Consider the following 22,856-nt stretch of genomic DNA (forward strand, 5'->3'; position numbering starts at 1 on the left):
TTTCTGCTGCTGATGATTTAGTGGAGAAGGATTTGGAAATCAACAAAGATGTTGCTGATGAGAATGATGATGTTGATGATCTACCGAATGAAAAAGAAGATGCTGCTGATATGAATGATGTTGGGTTGGAGGATGCTGTTGTTGATGGGTTGGAGATGATAAACAATGATGATGTTGGGTTGGAGGATGCTGTTGTTGATGGTTTAGAGATGATAAACAATGCTGCTGTTGTTGATGATGACAAAGATTCTTCTGCTGTTGATGGTTTGGAGATCAACAAAGAAGCTGTTGTTGATGATCAAAACAAGGATGCTTCTGCTGTTGATGGTTTAGAGATGAACAAAGAAGCTGTTGTTGATGATGATCAAAACAAAGATGCTGCTGCTGAAACTGTTGTTGTTGAAACTGCTGCTGATGAAGAGGCTGTTGATGAAGAGGCTGTTGATGGTTTGGAGATCAACAATGAAGCCGAGCAGAATGAAAACAAAGTTGAAGAGGCTGTTGATGAAGAGGCTGTTGATGGTTTGGAGATCAACAATGAAGCCGAGCAGAATGAAAACAAAGATGAAGAGGCTGTTGATGGTTTGGAGATCAACAAAGAAGCCGAGCAGAATGAAAACAAAGATGAAGAGGCTGCAGCAGTTGTTGATAAGAATGCTGAGTTAGGAAAGAAAGAATTGGCCACGAAGAAGAAGAGGAAGGTAGTTTTGGCCAAAAATAGGTTGCAGCAGTTGGGCAAGAAAAGGAAGATGAATGAAGAGGCTGACATGGGAAAGATGAATGATGAAGAGACTGACATGGGAAAGAAGAATGATGAAGAGGCTGAGTTGGGAAAGAAGAAGGATGATGATGTATTGGTATTGACTCCAACAAGATTTCAGGGACAGAGTTTTCGGAGAAAGAAGAGGTCCACACAATTGGGGAACTATACAGATCCTAATGGAAAATCCTTTAAACTCATTGATCCAGTAACTGTAAATCCTCTTTTAGATTATGATAGTGAACTGTTGGATGATTTGAAACAATGGTTGAAGCTGGAGGATGATGACAAGATAAATCTGGTTCTTTTCCATGTTGGTCGAGAATTGTTTAACAGAATGTTGAGGCCTCAGAATTGGCTACATGATCAGGTAAGTTTTGTTGTTGAAACTGTTTTTTGGGTATTGTATTAACAGCAGGTTAAAGAGAAATAGCAGGAATTGCATCTGGCGTAGGCGACAGTGCATCTGTCGCAGGCGGGAAATGCATCTGGCGCATGCGACAGATGCATCGTCGTCTGCGACAGATGCACTGTCGCCTGCGACAGATGCATTTCTTGCTATTTCTCTTCATGTTCTGTGCTTAATTCATTCGATGCTCTGTGCTTACTTCATTTTCTCGAATTTGTCGCAGGAGATAGATGCAGCATGTTACATTCTTAAAAAAAAGGTTGCCAATTTTCCCAAGACTTATCAACCGATGGATTTCTCAATATGTGACTGTAATGTCTCTACGAGGTTGTCGTTACGTTATTCAAAGTTCTCCAAAAATCCACAAACATACCAATTCGACGATGACTTGATGGAATATTTCAGGGGTGATGAAGGAAAATTGATGACTTCTTGGATGATTGTAGATAAGATATATTTCCCTATGAATCTTAATATGAAGCATTGAGTCCTTTGTGAGGTGTAACTACAAGATTGGTGCATCAATGTTTATGACTGCGAACAAGGATTTATCAAAAAGAATCACTATGACAAGTTCATGAAACCACTATGTGAAATGATTCCATATCTCTTTCTATTTGGAACGACCGAGTTTGACAGGATCAAGTATCCTAAGTTCAGTTTGGAAGGAATGTCATATGTTGTATTACCACACCCAAGAGTCCCCAAGTGCACGAAGAGTGGAGACTGTGGTCTTTTTACAATCATGTATTTGGAGTACCTTACTGCAAAATTGGATATATCAGCTGTGACATCAGAGAACATTGTTTTTTGGAGACAAAAATGGGTAGTTAGGTTGTTCCACCATATAATAGACCCATAGAAAATGGACATAATTTAGCTATGTATATTTTTGAATGTAAACCATATGTATTTATTTTTGAATGTAATTTAGTTTGCTATTTTGAATTCAAATATAATATAGTATATATATATAATTAAGCACAAAACATAAATGAAATGCATTTCTCGCATGCGACGGTGCATCTGTCGCAGGCGGGAAATGCATCTGTCGCATGCGCCAGATGCATTTCCCGCCTGCGACAGATGCACCGTCGCATGCGAGAAATGCATTCCTGCTACTTCTATTTGTCCTGCGACAGATGCATTCCTGCATTCCTGAAATCAATCCTGCTATTTCTCTTTGACAACACAACAGATGACAACACTTAAACAGATGAAATATGAAGATGATCAAAACCCTACCCCAAAAACAGTTTGATCAAAACCCTACCCCAAAAACAGATGATCAAAACCCTACCCCAAAAACAGATGATCAAAACCCTACCCCAAAAACAGTTTGATCAAAACCCTACCCCAAAAACAGTTTGATCAAAACCCTAAAACAGTTTGATGTACATACAAAAACGGTTTGATCAAAACCCTAAAACAGTTTCATGCCAAAGATTGGGCACTTGATTGTGAAGGTTGTGTAGATTGGGCACTTGATTGTGAAGGTCTTGCAGTAGATGGTGCAGGCATCACTGCTGAGCATGTTGCTCTGTTATGACATAGACCGCCACATGAGCCGCACCGTCTCCGTTCTTTACGAACCTCACATTGTGATGATCTACGTTTTGTTGTTGGTCGTCCTTTCTTAATCTTCACGGGGGGTTTTAGGCAGACTCGTTTCTTGATATGTTCGGGAATGTCCCAAGCTTCATTATGTTGAAAAACTGGATAACATGTCTCCGCATAAGCCATGCACCACGATTCAGTTGAGTAAAACCTGAAAAATTATACAGTGATAACATAAATTCAACATAACATATATTCAACACAACATAAATTGAACATAACTTATGGAACAAAAATTCTCTAACCTTGCGCACAACTCATATGGAACCGATTTCCGGAAACGGGCAGCAGCCAGGGCATGCGTACAAGGAAGACCAGATACATCAAATACCCTACAAGTACATGTTCGACCCTTGAAGTCAACTTGAAAATCAAATTCACCGTCATGCACATGGAACTGAAATCGATTAAGTGGATAAACGCTGTAGAATCTAGCATTTTCACCTTCCTCACGTAATAACTTTTCATAATATGGAGATAAATGTTCGTTGTGGTTGGATGATTATTCTCTTCTATGATAAAACCAATCTTGTATTGTGAATCTTAAATAGTCAGCTAATGTTGTTATGGGATATTTCCTAGCTTCTCTGCACTGACTATTAAAACTCTCAGCGTAATTACTTGTCATTTGATTGTATCGCGAACCGGGGAAAAAAGCACGACTCCATCTATCCACTCCAATTTGTTCCAAATATTGAGCAATCCTAGGGTCTTTAGTTCTGATCTTGTCAAAATGCTTCTGAAACGTGGTCTCGGTGTATGCACGAGAAGCCAAATCAAACTCAACATGACAGTTATCAGTTTTAAATTTGGCCATTATATTCATTTTGATGTGGTATGTGCATGCACCGTGATGTGCTTCTGGAAAAACTGCGGACAAGGCGTTGGCAATACTTGGGTGTCTATCGGATATGAAGACGAGATCCGGGACTGATCCAATTGCCAACCTTAGTTGTTGCATGAAATATGTCCAAGAGTTATTATTCTCTAAATCAACGACACCAAAAGCAACGGGATATAGTTGCTCGTTCGCATCCAATGCTATCGCAACCAGTAGTTGACCTCCAACTTTATGCTTAAGGATGCTGGCATCGATGCACAATACAGGACGACAACATCCTATGAAACCCCTAATTGAAACCCCTAAAGACATGAACATATACCTGAAGTGTCCTTCCTCATCCGTCTGGATGTCAGTTATGGTACCTGGGTTCTTCTTCTGCAACATGAACAGGTAGGATGGCAATTCACCATAGGAATCCTCCACAGTTCCTCGCACCGCCATTAAGGCCTTTTCCCTTGACCTCCAAGCCTTATTATATGTCAAAGTTAACCCATAACTTGTATGCATGTCTTCCATTATTTTTTTAGGCATGTGGTCATGGTGATGGTCCATGTATTTACGTTTGATACACTCCGCAATTACCTATGATGGTGCTTGCCTCACATTGTCTTGTCTCGTCAAAATTGAGTATGTGTGTTCTTTTACAAATTTTCTGATCTCAAACATCTCCGAGAATTTTCCTTTCATAGCACGCAATTTCCACTTGCAGTTCTCAGCCATGCATTTTACAAACCAAAGATTTTTTGTTGACTTCACCACTTTAAGGACAAAGTGATTAGACATCGCATGTCTATGCAACCTCAATTGTATTTCTTTTTTGTTATCAAAAAACGTACCCACTTCCAATGAATTTTCAATTAATGGAGCAGGAGTTTCGATCTCGAGTGGTTCATATGAGAAGTAGTGCTTGGTTCCCTCAGTATGGCTGAATGTATTCCTAACATGGGAAGTGCTTGGTTGACTTGGGAAGACATTTTCCGACTCAAAAACATTTTGCTCCTCACATACATCTCTCTGCTCAAAAACATCTTGCTGCTCAAATATATCTCGCTGCTCAAACACATCCTGCTGCTCAAACACATGCTCAGATACATCTTGTTGCCTTAGGAATACATCTTGTTGACTTGGGAATACATCTTGCTGCTCAAACACATCCTGCTGCTCAGATACATCTTGTTGCCTTGGGAATACATCTTGTTGACTTGGGAATACATCTTGCTGCTCAAACACATCTCGATGCCTTGGTAAGATATCTTGCTGCTCAAATATGTCATTTTCTGGTCTTTCACTTTGTTGAGTTGAAGGTATTGACTTCTCTATTAAGGAGACACATAGCGGGGCGCGATGATTGGGCAGTGAAGACGAGAGTTCTTGTAAATAGAACGCCACATCGCTATCTCCAATGATTGTTGCAGGAGGAGAATTGATCATTAGCATATTATACTTTACCTTGAACACTAAGTCATATCTTAGTTTGTCCACACCAATAGAATTATAGACAATTGAAGCTAACTCTTCATATGTAGCATTTCGGGGTACATTCACACCACGACACGAACTTGAGACAAAAGAACTAACCCCACAATCATCAGTTTTCCAGTCTCCATCAAAGAGTAGAAAAACACCAACATTCATGTGATCTGCAATTGAAAAAAATTCAAAGAAGTCAGTGACAGTGACCAGTCAGTGTTAATTGCAAGGAGGAAAATGCAAGGAGGAAAATGCATCTGTCGCAGGCGGGAAATGCATCTGTCGTATGCGACAGATGAACTGTCGCCTGCGAGAGATGCATTTCCCGCCTGCGACAGATGCACTGTCGTCTGCGACAGATGCACTGTCGCCTGCGACAGATGCATTGTCGCCTTCGTCACCTTCGTCGGATGTATATTTCACTGTAAAACAAATCAGCCAAGCTCTAAAACCATTATTCCATGACCTAACCTACATCCTAGACTCTAAACGACAAACCCTAAAACGACGAACGTCTAACCTGAATGTTGAAGACGTTCCAGTTTTGTTGATGATGAAGGAAGGATCCGTTGATGATGAAGGAAGCTTGATGATGAAGGAAGCTTTATGATGAAGAACCTTGATGAAGGAAGCGTTGATGATGATGAAGGAAGGACGGGGAAAGGACGGTTGGTGGAGAGGAGGGAAAGGGGAGAAGAAAGTGACATTTCAGTAACTGAAAGGCGCACTACTAAATTTATTTATTTTTTTTATTTTTTTTAAATAAAGGGTAAAAATGGTCAAAAATGATAAAATTATTAATGACATGTTAAAAGTGGAAATAACCCCCTTACGAGGGTTATTCCATCAAATTATAACTTTCCTTATAAATTAATAAAAAAAAAAGTATATTATTTTTATTTGATAGTAAAGTAACTCAAAACATTAAAATATATGTATAAATTAGAATAAAGGAAATTTCCTGCAGAGTAGTATAATTTGCTAGTGGTTAATTTGCAGGAAATAAAAAAAAGCAGTCAACAATGGAGTCTCCTCCTCCTTTTTCTAGCTAAATGGGACCCCCTTTTATCATCCACTTCACTATCTATCTTTCTATCTATATAAGGTATTACATATATCATAAATCTCATTATCAATTAATACATTGATTCTAGCTTAATTAGATAGTATATATAGAAGTGATCAAATTATATTAGAAATGGCATCATCATCATCATCATTTGAAGATTATTTCGATCTGGATATGGCTATGTCAATGGATTGGAGCAACCGTGAAGAAGAAGACAAAGATTCTTCTTCTCCGGCGACCACTGAAGAAGAGATGTCTTCTTTTGTGTCGGAGATGCCTACCGTCGTCGCCGACGACGGAACAACAAACTCCGACGACGACGTTGTTTGTGCCGTCTGTATGGAAAACTTCGGTCCAGATTCCTCCGGCAAAAGACTGCCCTGTTGCCACGTGTATCATTCCACCTGTATTGCCAAGTGGCTTTCCATACATGATTCCTGTCCTCTCTGTCGATGCAGAATTTACTGCCCTACTACTCAACATTATTAATTTACTGCTCACTCTCAATTTTTATTTCTGGTCCAATTTATATATTATTACATTTTATAAGATTCGTGAATTCATTATCGAACAATAAAAATTAATGTTATTAATATGTTCAATTTTATCTCAATTTTAGTTTGAATATAAGAAACTAACATATTTCACGACGGTAAACTCCACCTCAACTTAAAACGATTTAAATGAGAATCGAATATATAATATTTTTTATTTTTTAAAAATTACTATTAACACTTCAACTAACTTAATTTAGTGGTTAACATTAAATTAACTGTTTCAATTCAAAATTGATGATAAGATATATATTTATTTATTTTATTTTAAACTAAAATAAAAATTTATTGAATTTTATAAAAATAAAAAAAAAAAGTTATATATATATTGGCCTAATTGGTTTGTCCAACTAGAAAGTTGAGTTGAATTTGAACAATTTTTTTTTTATAATATCTTATTAGAGGGTTGATTTAAATTAAATAATATTCTGAAATATGTTTTAATTAAATATATATTAACAAATTAATAACATCAACTCCCTACCCCCTACCTTCAGCGAGACCAATATATATTGTCATTGTTTGGATCTAAAAACAGAGTTTGTGTAAAAAAAATATTTACTTACAAAACATGTTTTTCTATTAAAAGTGATTTGAAATAAATAAGAAAAAGAAACAAATATATATATATATATATATATATATATATATATATATATATATATATATATATATATATATATATATATATATATATATATATATATATATATATATATATATATATATATATATAAAGCTATTGGTAATTTGGTAGAGCTTGCAGTTCAAGGAGTGAACCAAATTAATTAGTTGATCTTATACATATAACACGTCATCACCGGATGTAGACGTGGTAAGGTGACTGTGAATCCAGCTTGGCCAAACTCTCTTGATGTCTGAGCTCCTTGTAGAATTTCTTTATGAAGTCTTCTGCCGCCTTGTCCACGTGTGCATCCCCGTCATCATCGTTGTCTTTAAGGGAAAACGGAGAGTCCGTTACATTTATGTTGTTCCTCATCTCGAAAACAACTTTTTGAACGTCATCGACGTGAGTGTTGCGGCAGCTTAATACTTTTCCGACGAACTTCCCACGGTTTATGATCAGTTGAACGTCGAAAAGTAACTTAGTCTTCATCGTGAGGAAAACTATTCTAGCTATTTCCCATAGTTTCATTTTTATAAACTATATAGAATGGAGTAATGGGATAAATAAAAGTTTTGAAATTTATAAGTAAATGTCTTAGAATTTGTCATTAATTCTCATGAGCCCTTGTAACAAGAACCCACTCATTTCCACCACTCAAACAACCGTGCACTTTTCATTATTTTTTCTTTGACCTATAATTAATTATCAATGAAGCATTCCAATTATTCAGTTTGTTTTAGATGGAGAGCACAATGCTTGGTATCAACGTTTTGATTAATTATTTCTATTGTTATGTAATAATAATTTATCTAATTTTTTTAGATTAAATAAATAAATACTTTTTTTTTTTAATTTTAGAAATAAAAAAAAAACATTCACAATAAGGTAGTCAAAATCTAGTTTAAAATTTTCAAAATTAGCGGATGAAAATGCTTAACTCAACGTGACATCCAGATCAAAATCTTTAACCTGAACATTTAACTAAAATCCGACTCAATTAACCTAATTAAACTCGAATCTAATATGATTTATTAATATCACATTTCTTTAAATAATAAAAAAAAACTTCAGCCCTAAAATTAAAACATAAATCCTATTAAAACAAAAACTATAAAAAAAAATAATGAATGAGAATGAAATGATAAACACCAAATTTTATAAAAGAAAATTATAAACGGGTTAGTGGGTTTACTTTGGACATTTTAGGTCGACCTAATTTTCACATATTTATTTAACAAGTTAAATAAATCGATCTGATTTTGACTCGAACCCAAAATACATGACCATAATTGTGACTTGATTTTTTCGTGTTCGTGCACATATAAAATTGAATGCCTACTAATAATTATATATTAATCTAAATTAATACCTTTAATTTCTATTATATTATAATAAATATAATTTTGAAAAAATATTTGTACTAATTATATATTATTATATATATATATATATATAAATAAGATAATATAAAATTAATTTAAAAATTGATATAAAAGAATAACAATAAAAAAAATTATAATTATAAAATTTATTACATCAATTCATTTATTTAAATAAATAATAATTTTTTTTTGTTGAATATGTAAATAAAAATTTACTTTTTTTTTTTTTATTTCTTAAAATTTAAAGATAATTTTTTTTAATAATTTTACAAGTTTACCTAAAATTAAAAATCATCATACTTTTATATTGATAAATTTGTAAAATTTTAAAACTTAAATGAAAATTATAAATTCTATATTTTGACTGATGTTAATCTAAAATAATTGAAAAAAAAAGCCCATACTCTCAGTCATTGGATTTAATTAGATTCATAAAACTGCCCCGTTCGGTTATAGCTAAGTTGCCAACTGTATTTACATGACACAACTTATAAATAAATAATGCAAAATAAAAAGAATACATTAAGAAGTAAAATTGAACATATATATATATAAAAAAAAAAGTATATATACATATTAAATATGCTAATGGCTAAACTTATTTAATTATGGTCAAATTTTAGGGTGAGAGTTCAGAGTGTCTTGTTTATTTATAATTGATCCGAACCAAATTCGATTAACCTTCAATTTAATTAATATTATAGAGATATTTTAAATTAAAATAACATCAACTCAGATGAATTATAAAACTAAATTACAATTCCAACTAAAAAAATTAAAAATAAATAAATATGAGTGAATGAGAGTCGTGTGGCGAAAAAAGAAAGAGAGATGGAGTTTCTCTCGCTTTTGGCATAGCGAGCCTTCAATAGGGACTTGCACGACGGGCTATTAACTCAGCGGTAGAGTGCGCCCCTGATAATTGCGTCGTTGTGCCTGTGCTGTGAGGGCTCCCAGTCACATGAATAATTCAATGTACTCGTCATCACTTGACCCTGAGATGTGGATCATTTAAGGCACATTAGAATGGTGTACTTCTCCTGTTCAAATCGGGGTTTGAATCCAAACTCCTCTTCAGATGATAGATTGGGCGATTCGGGTAACATCTAATATAGATATTTTTTTAATATTTTTATTAATCAAATTAAATAAATTGATTGAAGAAAAAAAAAACATTATCCTAACTAATTTTTTTTTATAAGAAATTGACTGCACTCTTGATAATTATATATGAATCCAAATTATCAACTTTAATTCAATTATATTATATTAATATATTATAATAAATATAATTTTGAAAAAATAAAATTTGATAAAAATAAATAATAAATTACACTCATGATCTCTCTTAAAAGAGAAAAAAAAGTATTTGTGGGTTTTCTTCTTCTTCTTCCAAATTCCAACCTACTTAGTTGTTTTCTCTAGATTATTCGCCATCTCTCCCTCCCTCCCTCCAATGGACGATCAAATCGAACCGTCTCCGGAGCTCAAAGTCCAACCTACGTTTGATGACGATTCATCATCGAATGTCCTCGACCTAACAAGCTTTCAGCTTCACGATATCAGTTCTGTCGAGCTTCCTTCTACTCTCACCGAAATCGATTTGACAGCCAACCGTCTCACAACAATTGACTCACGAATTAGCCATCTCTCCGCTCTCAAGAAGTTCTCTCTAAGACAGAACCTTATCGACGATGCAGGTGTCGAACCTATTTCTCAATGGCACGAGATTGCCGGCCTCGAAGTATGTTAATTCTCCCATTCTCTCTTTTTCTTCCAATTTCATTACAGTATTTTCATGAAAAACTTGTAATTTGTGAAAAACCAAATACTGATATATGTGCCCTATTTCTTCTTTGTCAGCCATGTTTTGATAAACAAAACTAAACAGTTGTGTCTGTTCTTTCTTTGATTTCACAATAGTATATCAAATTCATTGTCATTCATGAGTTTTTTCATTTTCCAGGAACTTGTGCTTAGGGACAATAAGTTGAATAAAATACCAGATGCCAGTATTTTCAAGTGGCTTCTGGTATTTGATGTCTCCTTCAATGAGATCACATCGTTGGAAGGATTGTCTAAGGTCTCCAACACACTGAAGGAACTCTATGTATCAAAGAATGATGTCAGTAAGATAGAGGAGATTGACCATTTACATGAACTGCGAATCCTTGAACTCGGGTCTAACAGATTGCGTGTGAGTTCTATGATCATCTCTATACTTTGGTTTTGATAACTAGATAAAATATGTGAAAGGGAGGAGTTGGGACTGAAATTAATTACAGTCTTTTGATATTTTATCCCAAACTAGGTAATGGAGAACATACAGAATCTCGTAAAATTGGAAGAGCTATGGCTGGGTAGAAATCGAATCCGGATTATTAATTTATGTGGCCTAAATTGTATAAAGAAGCTCAGTTTACAGAGTAATCGAATCACTTCTATGCTTGGACTGGAGGTGTGCCAATCAGCCAATCAAACCCTAGTATTGATGTATCGAATAGATAGATCATTAATTTTCAGTTTCTCAATTTCAGGGATGCATTGCTCTTGAAGAACTTTACATGAGCCACAATGGTATTGCAACCATGGAAGGGTTATCTACTTTGATAAACCTCAAAATCTTGGATGTTTCAGCCAATAAGCTAACATCAATTACTGGCATTGAGACCTTGACAAAGTAAACAAAAAAGAAAATTCACTTTTCATTATATGCTATTTATTTCCTTGTAACCCGTTTCTTCAATTGCAGACTAGAAGACTTATGGCTTAATGATAACCAAATATCATCATTGGATGGTATTGATGAGGCGGTTAAAGGGTCAAAGGACACACTCACCACCATTTATCTCGAGCGTAATCCATGTGTATGCTTTCATAATGATCCCTTTTATTAGTTTATTTGCACGAGGACTTGAAAAATGCTATGCTTCACATGACCCAAGTCTAACAAAGTTTTGTGTTTACGGTTTCAAATATTTGTATTACATGGCATATGAATTTTCATTCTTTCTTGAAACAGATCTTGCTACACAAACATTAGAAAACTAAATTCAGAGATTTATCTTGGTTTATGTATTTGGAAACAGATCCAGAAACAGAAAGCCCGTGTGAATAAATTTGATTGTAAACACTTTTTTGAATGAAGTATCTCATCTGGACGATGATCCAGATGAGATCACATTTGGAAATGAAACTAGTGAGACACATTCAAAATGGATTGACGGTTTACTCATCTAGAGATATTATTCAAAAACCATTATGCTTTGCTTGCTCTGTTCTGGTTAAATCACATGAACTTACAGGAGCTTTGTTATTATTAAACCAGAATCATTTGACATCTAATTGATTTGAATGTATGTTTGTGTTTGAATTGGCTGCAGGCGAAATCCCCAAACTACACAAAAGCTCTAAGAGAGATCTTCACTAATGTTCAACAAATCGATTCTGATATGTTTGCTTGAAATTCGCAAATGCCTGCATTATTTATCTAGACGGAATTCACACATAACAATGAGCTCTGATTTTGGTGTATGGGGTTCAGATAGATATTGTTTTGCATATAGTATGTATCCATCTTCTTTTGGAACCTTTCTTTGGCTTGATCTTGATCTTGTTCCAATTAAGAGTTTGCTTGTTTTTGTTAAAGTATAATATATAGCTGCTCTGAAGGGTGATCATATTTTTCTATTTATTAAGAATTATTGCCATGGATAATCCATTTTGTGAAGAATAACATTTTCCTGATTTATGTAAAAAAGGATTATCCATTTCACTACCCATTTGTTTATTTAATTAAATATTGATTAAAAAAAATGCTATTCATATATATATATATATATATAGTTATATTATTTTTTATCCTTCATCTATTAAAGTTAATTTGATTTTTGTTTTATATAAGATTAGATTTTAAATCTTATATTCAAGTATTTTCTATAATTATAGTTAAGATTATAATCCAAAACTTATAATTCAAGTGATGTTTATAGCCAAATAATCGGCTAAGAGAGCTAGGTTATGACATTAAATTACAATTTTTGGTTTTAGAAAAAGAATTAGAATTACTAGCTTTCATATATATTAAGTATTAATTTATTATAAAAAATATTAAGAATTAGGTGATGTTCAATTTTTGTTTACATAAAAAGGTAAATTTTATAAAGAAATAGATGAGATCATAAAGATAGTATGTCTAGATTATCAAGATAGTAAGCCTTTTATTTTATTTTTTTTTATTTACAAGTATGTTTAAACAATATAAAAACAGAGTATACAATACTTTAATTTGTCCCAAATATATCCAAAACACAATAAAATTAACCATTAAAAAGTAATATTAAAAATATAAGCAAAAAATGTTCACTAAAAAAAGAAAAACATAACATAAATTTAACATTGACGGATTCTCATACAAATAAATGAATTCTTCGATTATTTTTATCGACTTTCTATTTAATAAAATATTTTTTTATTATATTAATATTTTTTACTTAATTTATTTCAATAATTATTTCAAAATATATTTAATATTAGTTACTGAATATACAATCGAAACTTTTTTATTCTGATAAATATATAATAAGAAATATTGATATAAAATCTCCTTTTAACATTGTAATAATAAAACTTAAGATGAATATTATTTCTACAAGACATTTTATTAACAGTTTTAATACCAAGTTTAATATTTCAGAAATATATATATTAAATGATAATAAAATCAGAATAAACGATCGCTGATAGTCTTTGAGTGAGGTCTTTCAGGTCGAGACTGAAAGCTTATTAACCCCTCAAAGTCTCCTTCCTTCCTTCCTTCAATCACTCTCTTTCTCTCTCTTTCTCTCATCCCAAAACTAGGATTTTTCCGATCTCGGAGCTTAGGCCGGCGGCCATCAATGGCGGCCTCCGATAGCGCCAAAGGATCACTTCTACGAGTTGCATTTGGAAATGTTTTCGCTGCCTTCATCCTTCTACTGATAGGAGTTCTCGCATTTTCGATTCGTCTTTTCTCCGTAAGATCTTTGTAGTTTTTAATTGAATTATCCATATGCATTTCTTGTGTATATAACGGATCCGATCTATGAACTATCCTCACTCATGTACCAATTCAGTACCATAAGCGTTACGATTTGATACTTAAAAGATCACATCTTGGTTTTCTATCTCCAGGTTATAAAGTATGAGAGTGTTATCCACGAGTTCGATCCTTATTTCAATTATAGAGTTACTCAGGTTTGTTTTTGGTCAACGGATGAATCTTCTTAGTTGCATTTTATGTATCTAATTGTCGACGTTCATTTTTCATAAATAATTTGTACGAGATCATTTGATTTCTGAATTAATCAAATTCGAGAATCATTTAATGAATTTGTTATAATCAGGTTCACTCTGTTTCATTCGCAAAATCTATATATAGGCTTGATTCAGTAAAGAGATTGAGCCTGACACGTTTTGAATTTCTTTTGTAATTTGGAAATGCTTCATATTGAATTTAATGCCTCTCTTGATGACAAGTGGTTTGCATTCCTAATCTTTATTTTTATTTTGTTTCAGTTTCTCACTAAGAATGGCATATATGAATTCTGGAACTGGTTTGATGATCGGACATGGTAACCTCTTTCATAAAATGATCGATTAGTTCTATAAGACAAAAAAACAACATATTTTTCACCTGGCATATCGAAGGTCAACTTAGTATCGTATTGTATTGTTATAAGGTATCCTCTTGGGCGTGTGATTGGGGGAACTGTTTATCCTGGTTTAACATTGACTGCAGGGACCATGTGGTGGTGAGTAACTGAGATTGACTCTACTTGTTTATTACAAGTAAAGGCGAGTGATGATAACCGTGATAAGTGAATATCTTCTTTTGTGGCAGGGTCCTTCAATCATTGAATATTCCTCTATCAGTGGAAACTATTTGTGTGTTCACAGCTCCTGTATTCTCTGCTTTTGCTGCATGGTCAGCTTACTTCCTAACAAAGGTTTCCTTTCTTTGGATACTTATCTCTTGAGATACATTTCTTTGAATTAAAATTTTCTATATGTTATTCCTTATAACTATGCGAATGATTTATAATTTAATTACTTTGCTTCTTACAGGAAGTTAAAGGCACTGGTGCGGGATTAACAGCAGCAGCACTGTTAGCAATGGTAAATATCTGCATTGTTCTCTTCTTCTGTTTGTAAGATTGGATGCTTGGAATTGCATTTTGCAGCCTGCACCATAAGAATATACATTGTCAAAGTTTTCTTTCGCCGCTAAAGCGATGATAAAAGTTTTAGATATCGAATGGATTTATGCATATGACATATTTACCAAAATGTTCTAACACATTTGAAAGCTTCAAAGATCTGAAGGAATTTTGTATTTTATATACAATAATGTTTGTCACACCAAAGCATAAAATAAGTTCAACAAAATTATAATTCATCAAGTGATTTAGCATTGAACGAGTATTTTCTTGCGTAGTGGGCACTTATACACATCTTCCGTATTCAAGTTTAACTTTCAATGATGTATTTTTTTGTGTGATTTCTCTGCAGGTTCCATCTTATATATCTAGATCTGTAGCAGGAAGCTATGATAATGAAGCCGTAGCTATATTTGCCTTGATCTTCACCTTTTATTTATATATAAAGGTAATATTTTGGTTATTGAAACCATTTTCTACGACATTTTGTACTCTATAAATGCTTTACTGATCTAGTAGGTAGCTATCTTTTTTTTCACCTAGTTGTTTTGGTGAAATTTTGTATGAGCTTCAAATTATGCAGATCAGATTCTAACTTACCGTCTTTTTCATAACAGACATTGAACACAGGATCCCTTTTTTATGCAACCTTAAATGCCATAGCATACTTCTACATGGTATGCATCTGTCCTACCACTTGCTTCACCTTACATGCATTTAAATAACTCATGCTGGCTTATAATTTATCCTTCCAGGTTTGCTCGTGGGGAGGATATACCTTTATTATTAACCTTATTCCAATGCATGTGCTACTGTGCATTGTAACTGGTCGTTACTCACCTCGGCTTTATATTGCGTATGCACCACTTGTAAGTGTACTGAGTTCATCAGAGATTATACGACTAGAAGTATTTTCTATATTTATTTCATGAGTCATATGCAAGCAAATATCATGAAAATAAAAGATGAAATGCTACTCGGACCCATCAAATACTATAGGGAGACTTTAATCTTTATGAGGATATTCCTCCCTGTAATTCACAGGTGGGAGGTTTAATGATCTTAGTATATACAAACAAAATTTTCATGGATGAAATCTCTCTTCTTCTAGTAATTTTTTTTAATGGTCCGTCCTAGTATTACATTCTTAATGCTTGTTACTATTTGTCATAGATCAACATTCATTATTCAATGGCTAGAGAGAGTGTAGAATAACTATTCAGTTGCTTTTCTTTTGCTTTATTGTCAGAAGACTAGTGCATCACCTTTTTCACTTATTGTTATAATATGAGTAAGTAAATGAAATATCAAGCTTGTTGTTAAGAATGTAAGAAAGATAATATCTATAAGTTGTTCCTTCTTCGCAAATGCCTTCCGAGACATCTATTTTTCCGATGTTCTTAGGCTTGCCTAATCAAGGAAAAATTAGTTGTCTACTTAATTTTACTCGTGATAATCTTTATAAGCTCAGAGCCTTATGTTGTCATACAAATATGGAACATAACATTGAAGATTCTGGTCATTTAGATTTTCTTATAACTTGCGTCAAGCAATCTCTTTTTTGAATGTGTGCAATCTTTGCACTATCATTCAAAACTATGAGGGCAATTGTGTATGTGAGTGCTTTAGTTTGAATTTGAGATAATTGTAGATGATCTTGACATATCTAACGTTTCTTATTTGAATACAGCTTCTCCATTTTTGGAAGCTTAGTGATACCAAATAGCTCTAATGTGTTGGACTTTGTAATGCAGGTTGTTTTGGGAACATTATTGGCAGCATTGGTACCTGTTGTTGGCTTCAATGCTGTCATGACATCAGAACACTTTGGTTCTTTTTTGGTGAGCCCTAAATATGTCTGACAATAAAATCTGATAGTATTTGCTGCGAATTTTTTTCTTTATCTCAATGTTTTGGTTGAATAGTATTGATGGCTGGCACTGCACATAAAATATATCCCTCCCAACATGTTTGTCTTGAGAAGTATTTCAATGCATTCTTAAGTAGTTCAAAGTTCTACTTCTATGGATGGATTCAAGTTACACATAGGAGATTCGTCACTGCTAGGTTGCATGGGATCAGTTATTTTTTATGCTTGCATTTTACATTTTCTGATGTTGTGGATATTAGATGTTGATATTTTTACTTAATTGCAAGTTTAGATGTTCTGATTTAGCTTCCTATTTAATTGAGACTTAAACCAAGGATAAACCTATTCCTTTGAAAATTTATGAACTCTAGTTGGTACACAGATAATGTTGTCATCTGATATGGTGAAACCAATCTGGTGGATTGATCTCTTCTTGCTAATTTTAATTTGTATGAACTAAATTAATTGAGGGGATTCTATGGGGAAGAGAAGTTGTTCCTAGAAGTGCCCCTTCTTTTTAGATTGTGGTGTTTAATCACATTCATGATTGAATAATAAAGTGCTTGCTTTATTACTGATTGCATGTTGCATGGGCTTTCTCCCTAGAGACTTCAAGATCATTAACAGGCTGTATAGGAGTTTGATGATCATATGTAAAAATTTGGGTGCCCCCTAGCAAAGGTTCAAAGCTAATGTTATCATCTAATGTGAATATAGCATTAGTTTGGTGGTTGCTTGTTTTGAATATGCTGTTACCTTCTAGTGTTAAATATAGAAATGAGTTATTTATAGGTTGTTTGACTTAACCTAGTGATTCCCTATCCATTGTTACATTCATGTATAGTTCTGGTTGAGAAAGCTACTTGAAAAAATCTGTTGATTCGTTTGGATCTTGTTGGAAGTAAAAATATAATGTATGTTGTGCATGGTGGTTTGTTTTCTTATCTTTTATTTATAATTATTATTTTTTGTCTTCAGCCATATTTTTTACTCTGTACTTGTCTGGTTTTCTCAAATGTTTTGGTTAAAAAATTCTTTGTCTACAGGTTTTCATTATCATCCACGTGGTTGCTCTTGTTTACTACATCAAAGGAATTCTCTCACCCAGCATGTTCAGAGTGGCTGTTACCCTAGTTGTATCTGTAGGCCTGTAAGATTCTCTTATATGAGCTTCCTTTACTTCATATTGTAGAGATTCATGATGATCGACAAAGTAGAATGGGAATATTAGGAGCATTCTTGTCCATCCTTTGCAGACACATATATATAGATTGACAACATGTTGATAATTTTCCAAAGAATATAATGGGATTCCTCTATTTTCAATGCAGACCAAGTAAAAATAAAACAGAAAACATAGTTCCATTTGGTCCTCATATAGTGTAGCTTTTAATATGAATCGTCATTCTTACTTATTATATGCTTATTCTCTAATTCAGGGCAGTATGTGGTGCTGTATTAGCAGTACTCATAGCATTGGTTGCATCTAGCCCAACAATGGGATGGAGTGGACGAAGCTTGAGTTTGCTTGATCCGTAAGTGTTTCTACTGCCCAACAGTTTTGTTTATCATGTTCAACTGATTGCACAAGCTAGGTTATCTTTTTTTTCTGGGTCGATGTTCCATGACTCTCTTTTCCGATTATGGAGCATTATTTTGAGCTAACTTTTGTGAGGTATTTTCTTTTTGTCATTGTGGCAGAACTTATGCAAGCAAATACATACCTATAATTGCCAGTGTTAGTGAGCACCAACCGCCCACATGGCCATCTTATTTTATGGACATCAATGTTTTGGCATTTTTAGTTCCATCTGGCATTATTGTAAGTTCCATGCTTTATTTAAAATTCAAAATGGTTGCATTTTATTTAATACCTTATTAACGATTCACATTTTCTTTAACATGACAGGCTTGCTTTTTGCCGTTATCTGATGCAAGCTCCTTTGTGGTTCTTTACATAGTAACATCAGTTTATTTTTCTGGAGTGATGGTACGGTTGATGCTTGTACTTGCCCCTGCTGCTTGCATTACATCTGGAATTGCTCTGTCTGAAGCTTTTAATGTGCTTACAAGTTCAATTAAGTTCCAATTGCCTGGAGCATTAGCTAATTCCCAGAATGAAGTGAGAACATCATTTTCTTGCATCGTTACTGCTTAATTGTATTTATTATCTCTTTCTACTAATTATTATCGCATTTGTGATTTATGGCCACTAGGCAGGGGATACCGAGCTGACAAGTGCAGTTACACAAACTGAGACAGTCAAAATTGAAAACAGTGAAGGTCTTCCAAAAGAAGAGTCCAAAAAGGCTGAAAAATCTGATGGATTGGTGAAGGAAAGAGCGTCAAGAAAGCATAAGAAGAAGGACAAGGAAAAGGAGAAAGACAGTGTAAAAAATACTACTTTCAAATCCCAGCTGGAGAAGAGGCTCCAAGTTTTACCCTTGGAATCTTCTGTGGTGGCTATTTTCTTGCTCGTCTTGCTTGGTGCTTTCTATGTGGTAAGATAAGCTGTTTCCCGTGTTCTTCATTTTGTTTACTAAGGTGGTGTCATTTTGTTTACTTTATAAGAAAAATATTGCTCCTTTTAGGTTCACTGTGTCTGGGCTGCTGCAGAAGCATATTCAGCTCCTTCTATTGTTTTGACATCACGTAGCCACGATGGTCTTCACGTGTTTGATGATTTTAGAGAGGCTTATTCATGGTTAAGCCACAACACAGATGTCGATGATAAAGTGAGTCTACTATTTTATTTTAATATTTTCCTCGAGTCTGTTTTTGTAATACATACTGGTTCTGAAATAAACATTTGATTTCAGGTTGCTTCGTGGTGGGATTATGGTTACCAAACAACTGCTATGGCTAATCGGACTGTCATTGTTGATAACAATACATGGAATAACACACATATTGCAACTGTTGGAACTGCTATGTCGTCCCCTGAAAAGGCAGCTTGGGAGATTTTTAATTCTTTGGATGTGAAATATGTCCTGGTTGTATTTGGAGGTCATTTCCACAAATAATGCTCTTGAAAGACCATCTGTTATATGTACATCTCAAGAATAGTCTGATGATATATTGTGGTTTTTGCAGGTTTGGTTGGCTATCCCAGTGACGATATTAACAAATTTCTATGGATGGTTAGAATTGGTGGTGGTGTATTTCCGCACATCAAGGAACCTGATTATCTTGTAAGTTACACTTTGTAACAACTATAGTATTGAATATAGAATAAAGAGACGATGCCTAGATCGAAAAAAGAGAGGATATAGACCCTTCTACACCATTCATATCATCTAACTATAACCTCTAGGTTTATATACTTAACAGGACAGTGGTTACGCGTCCTTGTATAATAATAAAAGATTTACAAAATTTATAATAAGCAAAACTATACATTGTTGAATACGAAATTATCATGACTAGCCTCATAACTCATAAGCTACATTGCTAACTACAATGTCGTGGATAACATCTTATCACGATTCAGTTCCCATTCTTTACATTCCAGTTGGTAAAGTTATGGGGACTCTGCTTTCACATTCTAATCTGAATCATCACATTTGAGTAGATTCTTTTTCTTACTTCATCATCTTGTCTTCTTGGCTTGGCAAAGTGTCTAGCATTTGATAAAGGGAATAATCCATCCCATTATCAATCACATCATCAACTAAAATACCCTTAGGCCTTGTTCGGATTGGGGTTTTTAAAAAAACCTAGAGAGGGAAAAATGTAATGATTGGTGATGATTTTGAGGAGTTGATGATTATTTTTGTTAAAAAGACTTAAAGGGTATTGATATATATGAATAAAATAAAAAATAATAATTTAAAATAGAGGGTATTTTAGTATTTTAGTTAATGAAATGAGTGATGTGATTGTTGAGAAGTGATTGATTGGAAAATTGATTTGGGATGAGTTTTTTAAAAAACCCAAAGTGAACAAGGCCTTAGTTTATTTCTTATAACAATTTAATATTGTTCAACCCTAATAATCCACTTTTTCATAAAATAAAAAGGATTCTATTTTTTCCCAAAAATACATGATGTAGTATCTTCATACTAGTTGTTACAAATTTATATTAGCTTGATATTTGTTGCATTTTTTTAACATGTTCAAAACTGTGTCTGTTTCGTTTGCTTGTGTTTAAAAGAGAGATGGGTCGTACCGAATAGACTCACAAGCCACTCCAACCATGCTGAACTGTTTGATGTACAAGCTTTCATATTACAGGTGCGTGAGGAACTGCTTTCATTTTTCTTTCTTTCTATACAATGTTTTTATTTATTTATAGAGCTGGCTGTGTTCCTTTATTATTGTTGTTGTAGATTTGTGGAGACAGATGGTAAAGCTTACGATAGAGTAAGAGGAACAGAAATCGGGAAGAAGTACTTTAAGCTTACCCATTTCGAGGAGGTTTTCACTACTCATCATTGGATGGTAAGGATCTACAAGCTTAAATCTCCAAAGAACAGAATCAGAGGAAAGACCAAGAAATCTAAAACTGTAAGTACCTTTGCAATTAATCGAATAATAGCAATATCTTTAAATTCAAACAGAAGAAAAATACCCGATTTCGTATTGTGTTTTTTGGTTTTGACAGAAAAGTAGCAGCAGCTCGACAGGAAGCGCGAAGAGAAATCAGAAGAAGAAGAACCCTTGGCAATAAATGAGAAATTTTTTAGGGGACTTAGTATTTTAGGTGGCTCAGTTATGTGTAAGCCATTTTATTGACAGAAACGGAGAGAAAGGGATGATCATCATCATGGATTTTGTAGTCAGATCAGATATACTTCTTCTTTCTTCAATCTGGATCACAAAAATTTTCAAGTTTATTATTACTCATCTTTAATTACAGATTTTTTCTGAAATTTTATTAGTGTTGGATTAACCAACCAAAATGGTCTACTTCTTTTGTGATATACAATAAGCAGCTGCTTTGTTAATGTTAGGCCTGGTTTAGAATTCATTTGTTAATGTTGATTTTTTTATTTTTTGAATTAAAGGAGAATGGGCATGACGTCACGCTATGATTCCCGTTTAAACTCAAAACGCTTACAAAATTGAATATGTGATATTTTGGTCTCTTAAATTGATCTTACCACATGGGTTATCTTGCCCTTAGGTTATACAAGTAAAGTCTTGTTTGCTAGTGTCATTTGAATTTAATCTTGAATAACTTACATTTCTACCCGGTTATGTACAAATGCGATTTTATTTTTTACCAGATGACCAAAAGGTAAAAAAATGTTTAGGAAGGGTGGATAGTTTGTGTGTGATACCTTAATCGCAACAGTTTAATTTGTTCCAGATTATTCAGCTTTAATATTATTTATTTATTTGTTACTATAGCAATTTATTATACAAATCAAATTAGCCCTAGCTAAAAAACAATGTTGTGTATAATTGAATTGGAATGTAGTGAAGTCTAATCAGGTGTCAAATAAGTAAGCCGGCCATTAATTAGTTATGTTTGGTGCTTTCAAATTGGGGGACCTATCACCTATGCTCTTTGTAATTGCAACAAAATCATGTTTCAGATATCCCATTAAATTATGTATTTTTTTATACTTATTCAGTGTGAAAATTAAAATGTAAATTATAATATATGTAAGTATTGAAAATATGAAAATAAAATAGTCCAATCAGTCAGTTTGTCCTACTTGCTAGCTTAAGGTTAATTAGTTCATAGGAGACTTAGGTTATGTTTGATCTGACTTATTTAAATAATTAAAATTAATCAAATATTATTTTACTCTCATTCATTATATTACTCAATCCATTAATTTAAATATCATATATTTTAATTTTATTATTATTATTTTTACCAAAAATATACATATTTCAAAATTTTCACCAATCATTTAAATAACCGGGTTAATTAAATAACGGGAATCCAAACGAGACCCAAGTCGGCAGGTTACTTTTTATGAAAAAGGAAACCAGATGAAAAGAAGAGAAAAGGGAAAAAAAATGATGTTTATTTTTAAAAGATGAAAATGGAATTGAAGATATTGAATTTATGGGTTTTGGGACCCATTTCTTGTCTTCTACTT

At 33.4% G+C, this 22,856-nt stretch overlaps 3 protein-coding genes across 3 annotated transcripts; all 3 read left to right on the forward strand.

Moving 5' to 3' along the window:
- The first annotated feature begins 6,298 nt into the window (after positions 1-6,298).
- Positions 6,299-6,658, forward strand: LOC124911603 (probable E3 ubiquitin-protein ligase RHC2A). The gene has a single exon (XM_047452105.1). It carries the CDS (start codon positions 6,299-6,301, stop codon positions 6,656-6,658), a length of 360 nt encoding a protein of 119 aa, XP_047308061.1.
- Positions 6,659-10,137: 3,479 nt separating this feature from the next.
- Positions 10,138-12,506, forward strand: LOC124911615 (protein phosphatase 1 regulatory inhibitor subunit PPP1R7 homolog). Its single transcript, XM_047452118.1, has 6 exons — positions 10,138-10,477; positions 10,700-10,930; positions 11,045-11,191; positions 11,271-11,413; positions 11,486-11,600; positions 12,117-12,506. The coding sequence occupies exons 1-6, from the start codon at positions 10,190-10,192 to the stop codon at positions 12,195-12,197; spliced, it is 1,005 nt and encodes a 334-aa protein (XP_047308074.1). The 5' UTR covers positions 10,138-10,189; the 3' UTR covers positions 12,198-12,506.
- Positions 12,507-13,509: 1,003 nt separating this feature from the next.
- LOC124911260 (dolichyl-diphosphooligosaccharide--protein glycosyltransferase subunit STT3A) lies at positions 13,510-21,656 on the forward strand. Its single transcript, XM_047451717.1, has 21 exons — positions 13,510-13,748; positions 13,906-13,968; positions 14,290-14,345; positions 14,454-14,525; positions 14,615-14,720; positions 14,839-14,889; positions 15,283-15,378; positions 15,548-15,607; positions 15,686-15,799; positions 16,685-16,771; positions 17,847-17,950; positions 18,240-18,335; positions 18,502-18,622; positions 18,710-18,922; positions 19,017-19,301; positions 19,392-19,535; positions 19,620-19,806; positions 19,894-19,991; positions 20,954-21,033; positions 21,129-21,306; positions 21,404-21,656. The coding sequence occupies exons 1-21, from the start codon at positions 13,632-13,634 to the stop codon at positions 21,467-21,469; spliced, it is 2,394 nt and encodes a 797-aa protein (XP_047307673.1). The 5' UTR covers positions 13,510-13,631; the 3' UTR covers positions 21,470-21,656.
- Positions 21,657-22,856: the final 1,200 nt, after the last annotated feature.

Source organism: Impatiens glandulifera, chromosome 8 (assembly GCF_907164915.1).
Source record: "Impatiens glandulifera chromosome 8, dImpGla2.1, whole genome shotgun sequence".
Classification (NCBI taxonomy): Eukaryota; Viridiplantae; Streptophyta; class Magnoliopsida; order Ericales; family Balsaminaceae; genus Impatiens; species Impatiens glandulifera.

What these genes read in the sequence shown, in the direction of transcription:
- LOC124911603 (XM_047452105.1), top strand. Translation starts at nt 6,299, where the DNA reads ATGGCATCATCATCATCATCATTTGAAGATTATTTCGATCTGGATATG.
- LOC124911615 (XM_047452118.1), top strand. Translation starts at nt 10,190, where the DNA reads ATGGACGATCAAATCGAACCGTCTCCGGAGCTCAAAGTCCAACCTACG. An exon ending in TCGGGTCTAACAGATTGCGT is followed by an intron (nt 10,931 to 11,044) that starts GTGAGTTCTATG and finishes ATCCCAAACTAG; the next exon opens with GTAATGGAGAACATACAGAA. An exon ending in ATCTCGAGCGTAATCCATGT is followed by an intron (nt 11,601 to 12,116) that starts GTATGCTTTCAT and finishes AATTGGCTGCAG; the next exon opens with GCGAAATCCCCAAACTACAC.
- LOC124911260 (XM_047451717.1), top strand. Translation starts at nt 13,632, where the DNA reads ATGGCGGCCTCCGATAGCGCCAAAGGATCACTTCTACGAGTTGCATTT. An exon ending in ACACAGATGTCGATGATAAA is followed by an intron (nt 19,536 to 19,619) that starts GTGAGTCTACTA and finishes ATTTGATTTCAG; the next exon opens with GTTGCTTCGTGGTGGGATTA. An exon ending in AGACCAAGAAATCTAAAACT is followed by an intron (nt 21,307 to 21,403) that starts GTAAGTACCTTT and finishes TGGTTTTGACAG; the next exon opens with AAAAGTAGCAGCAGCTCGAC.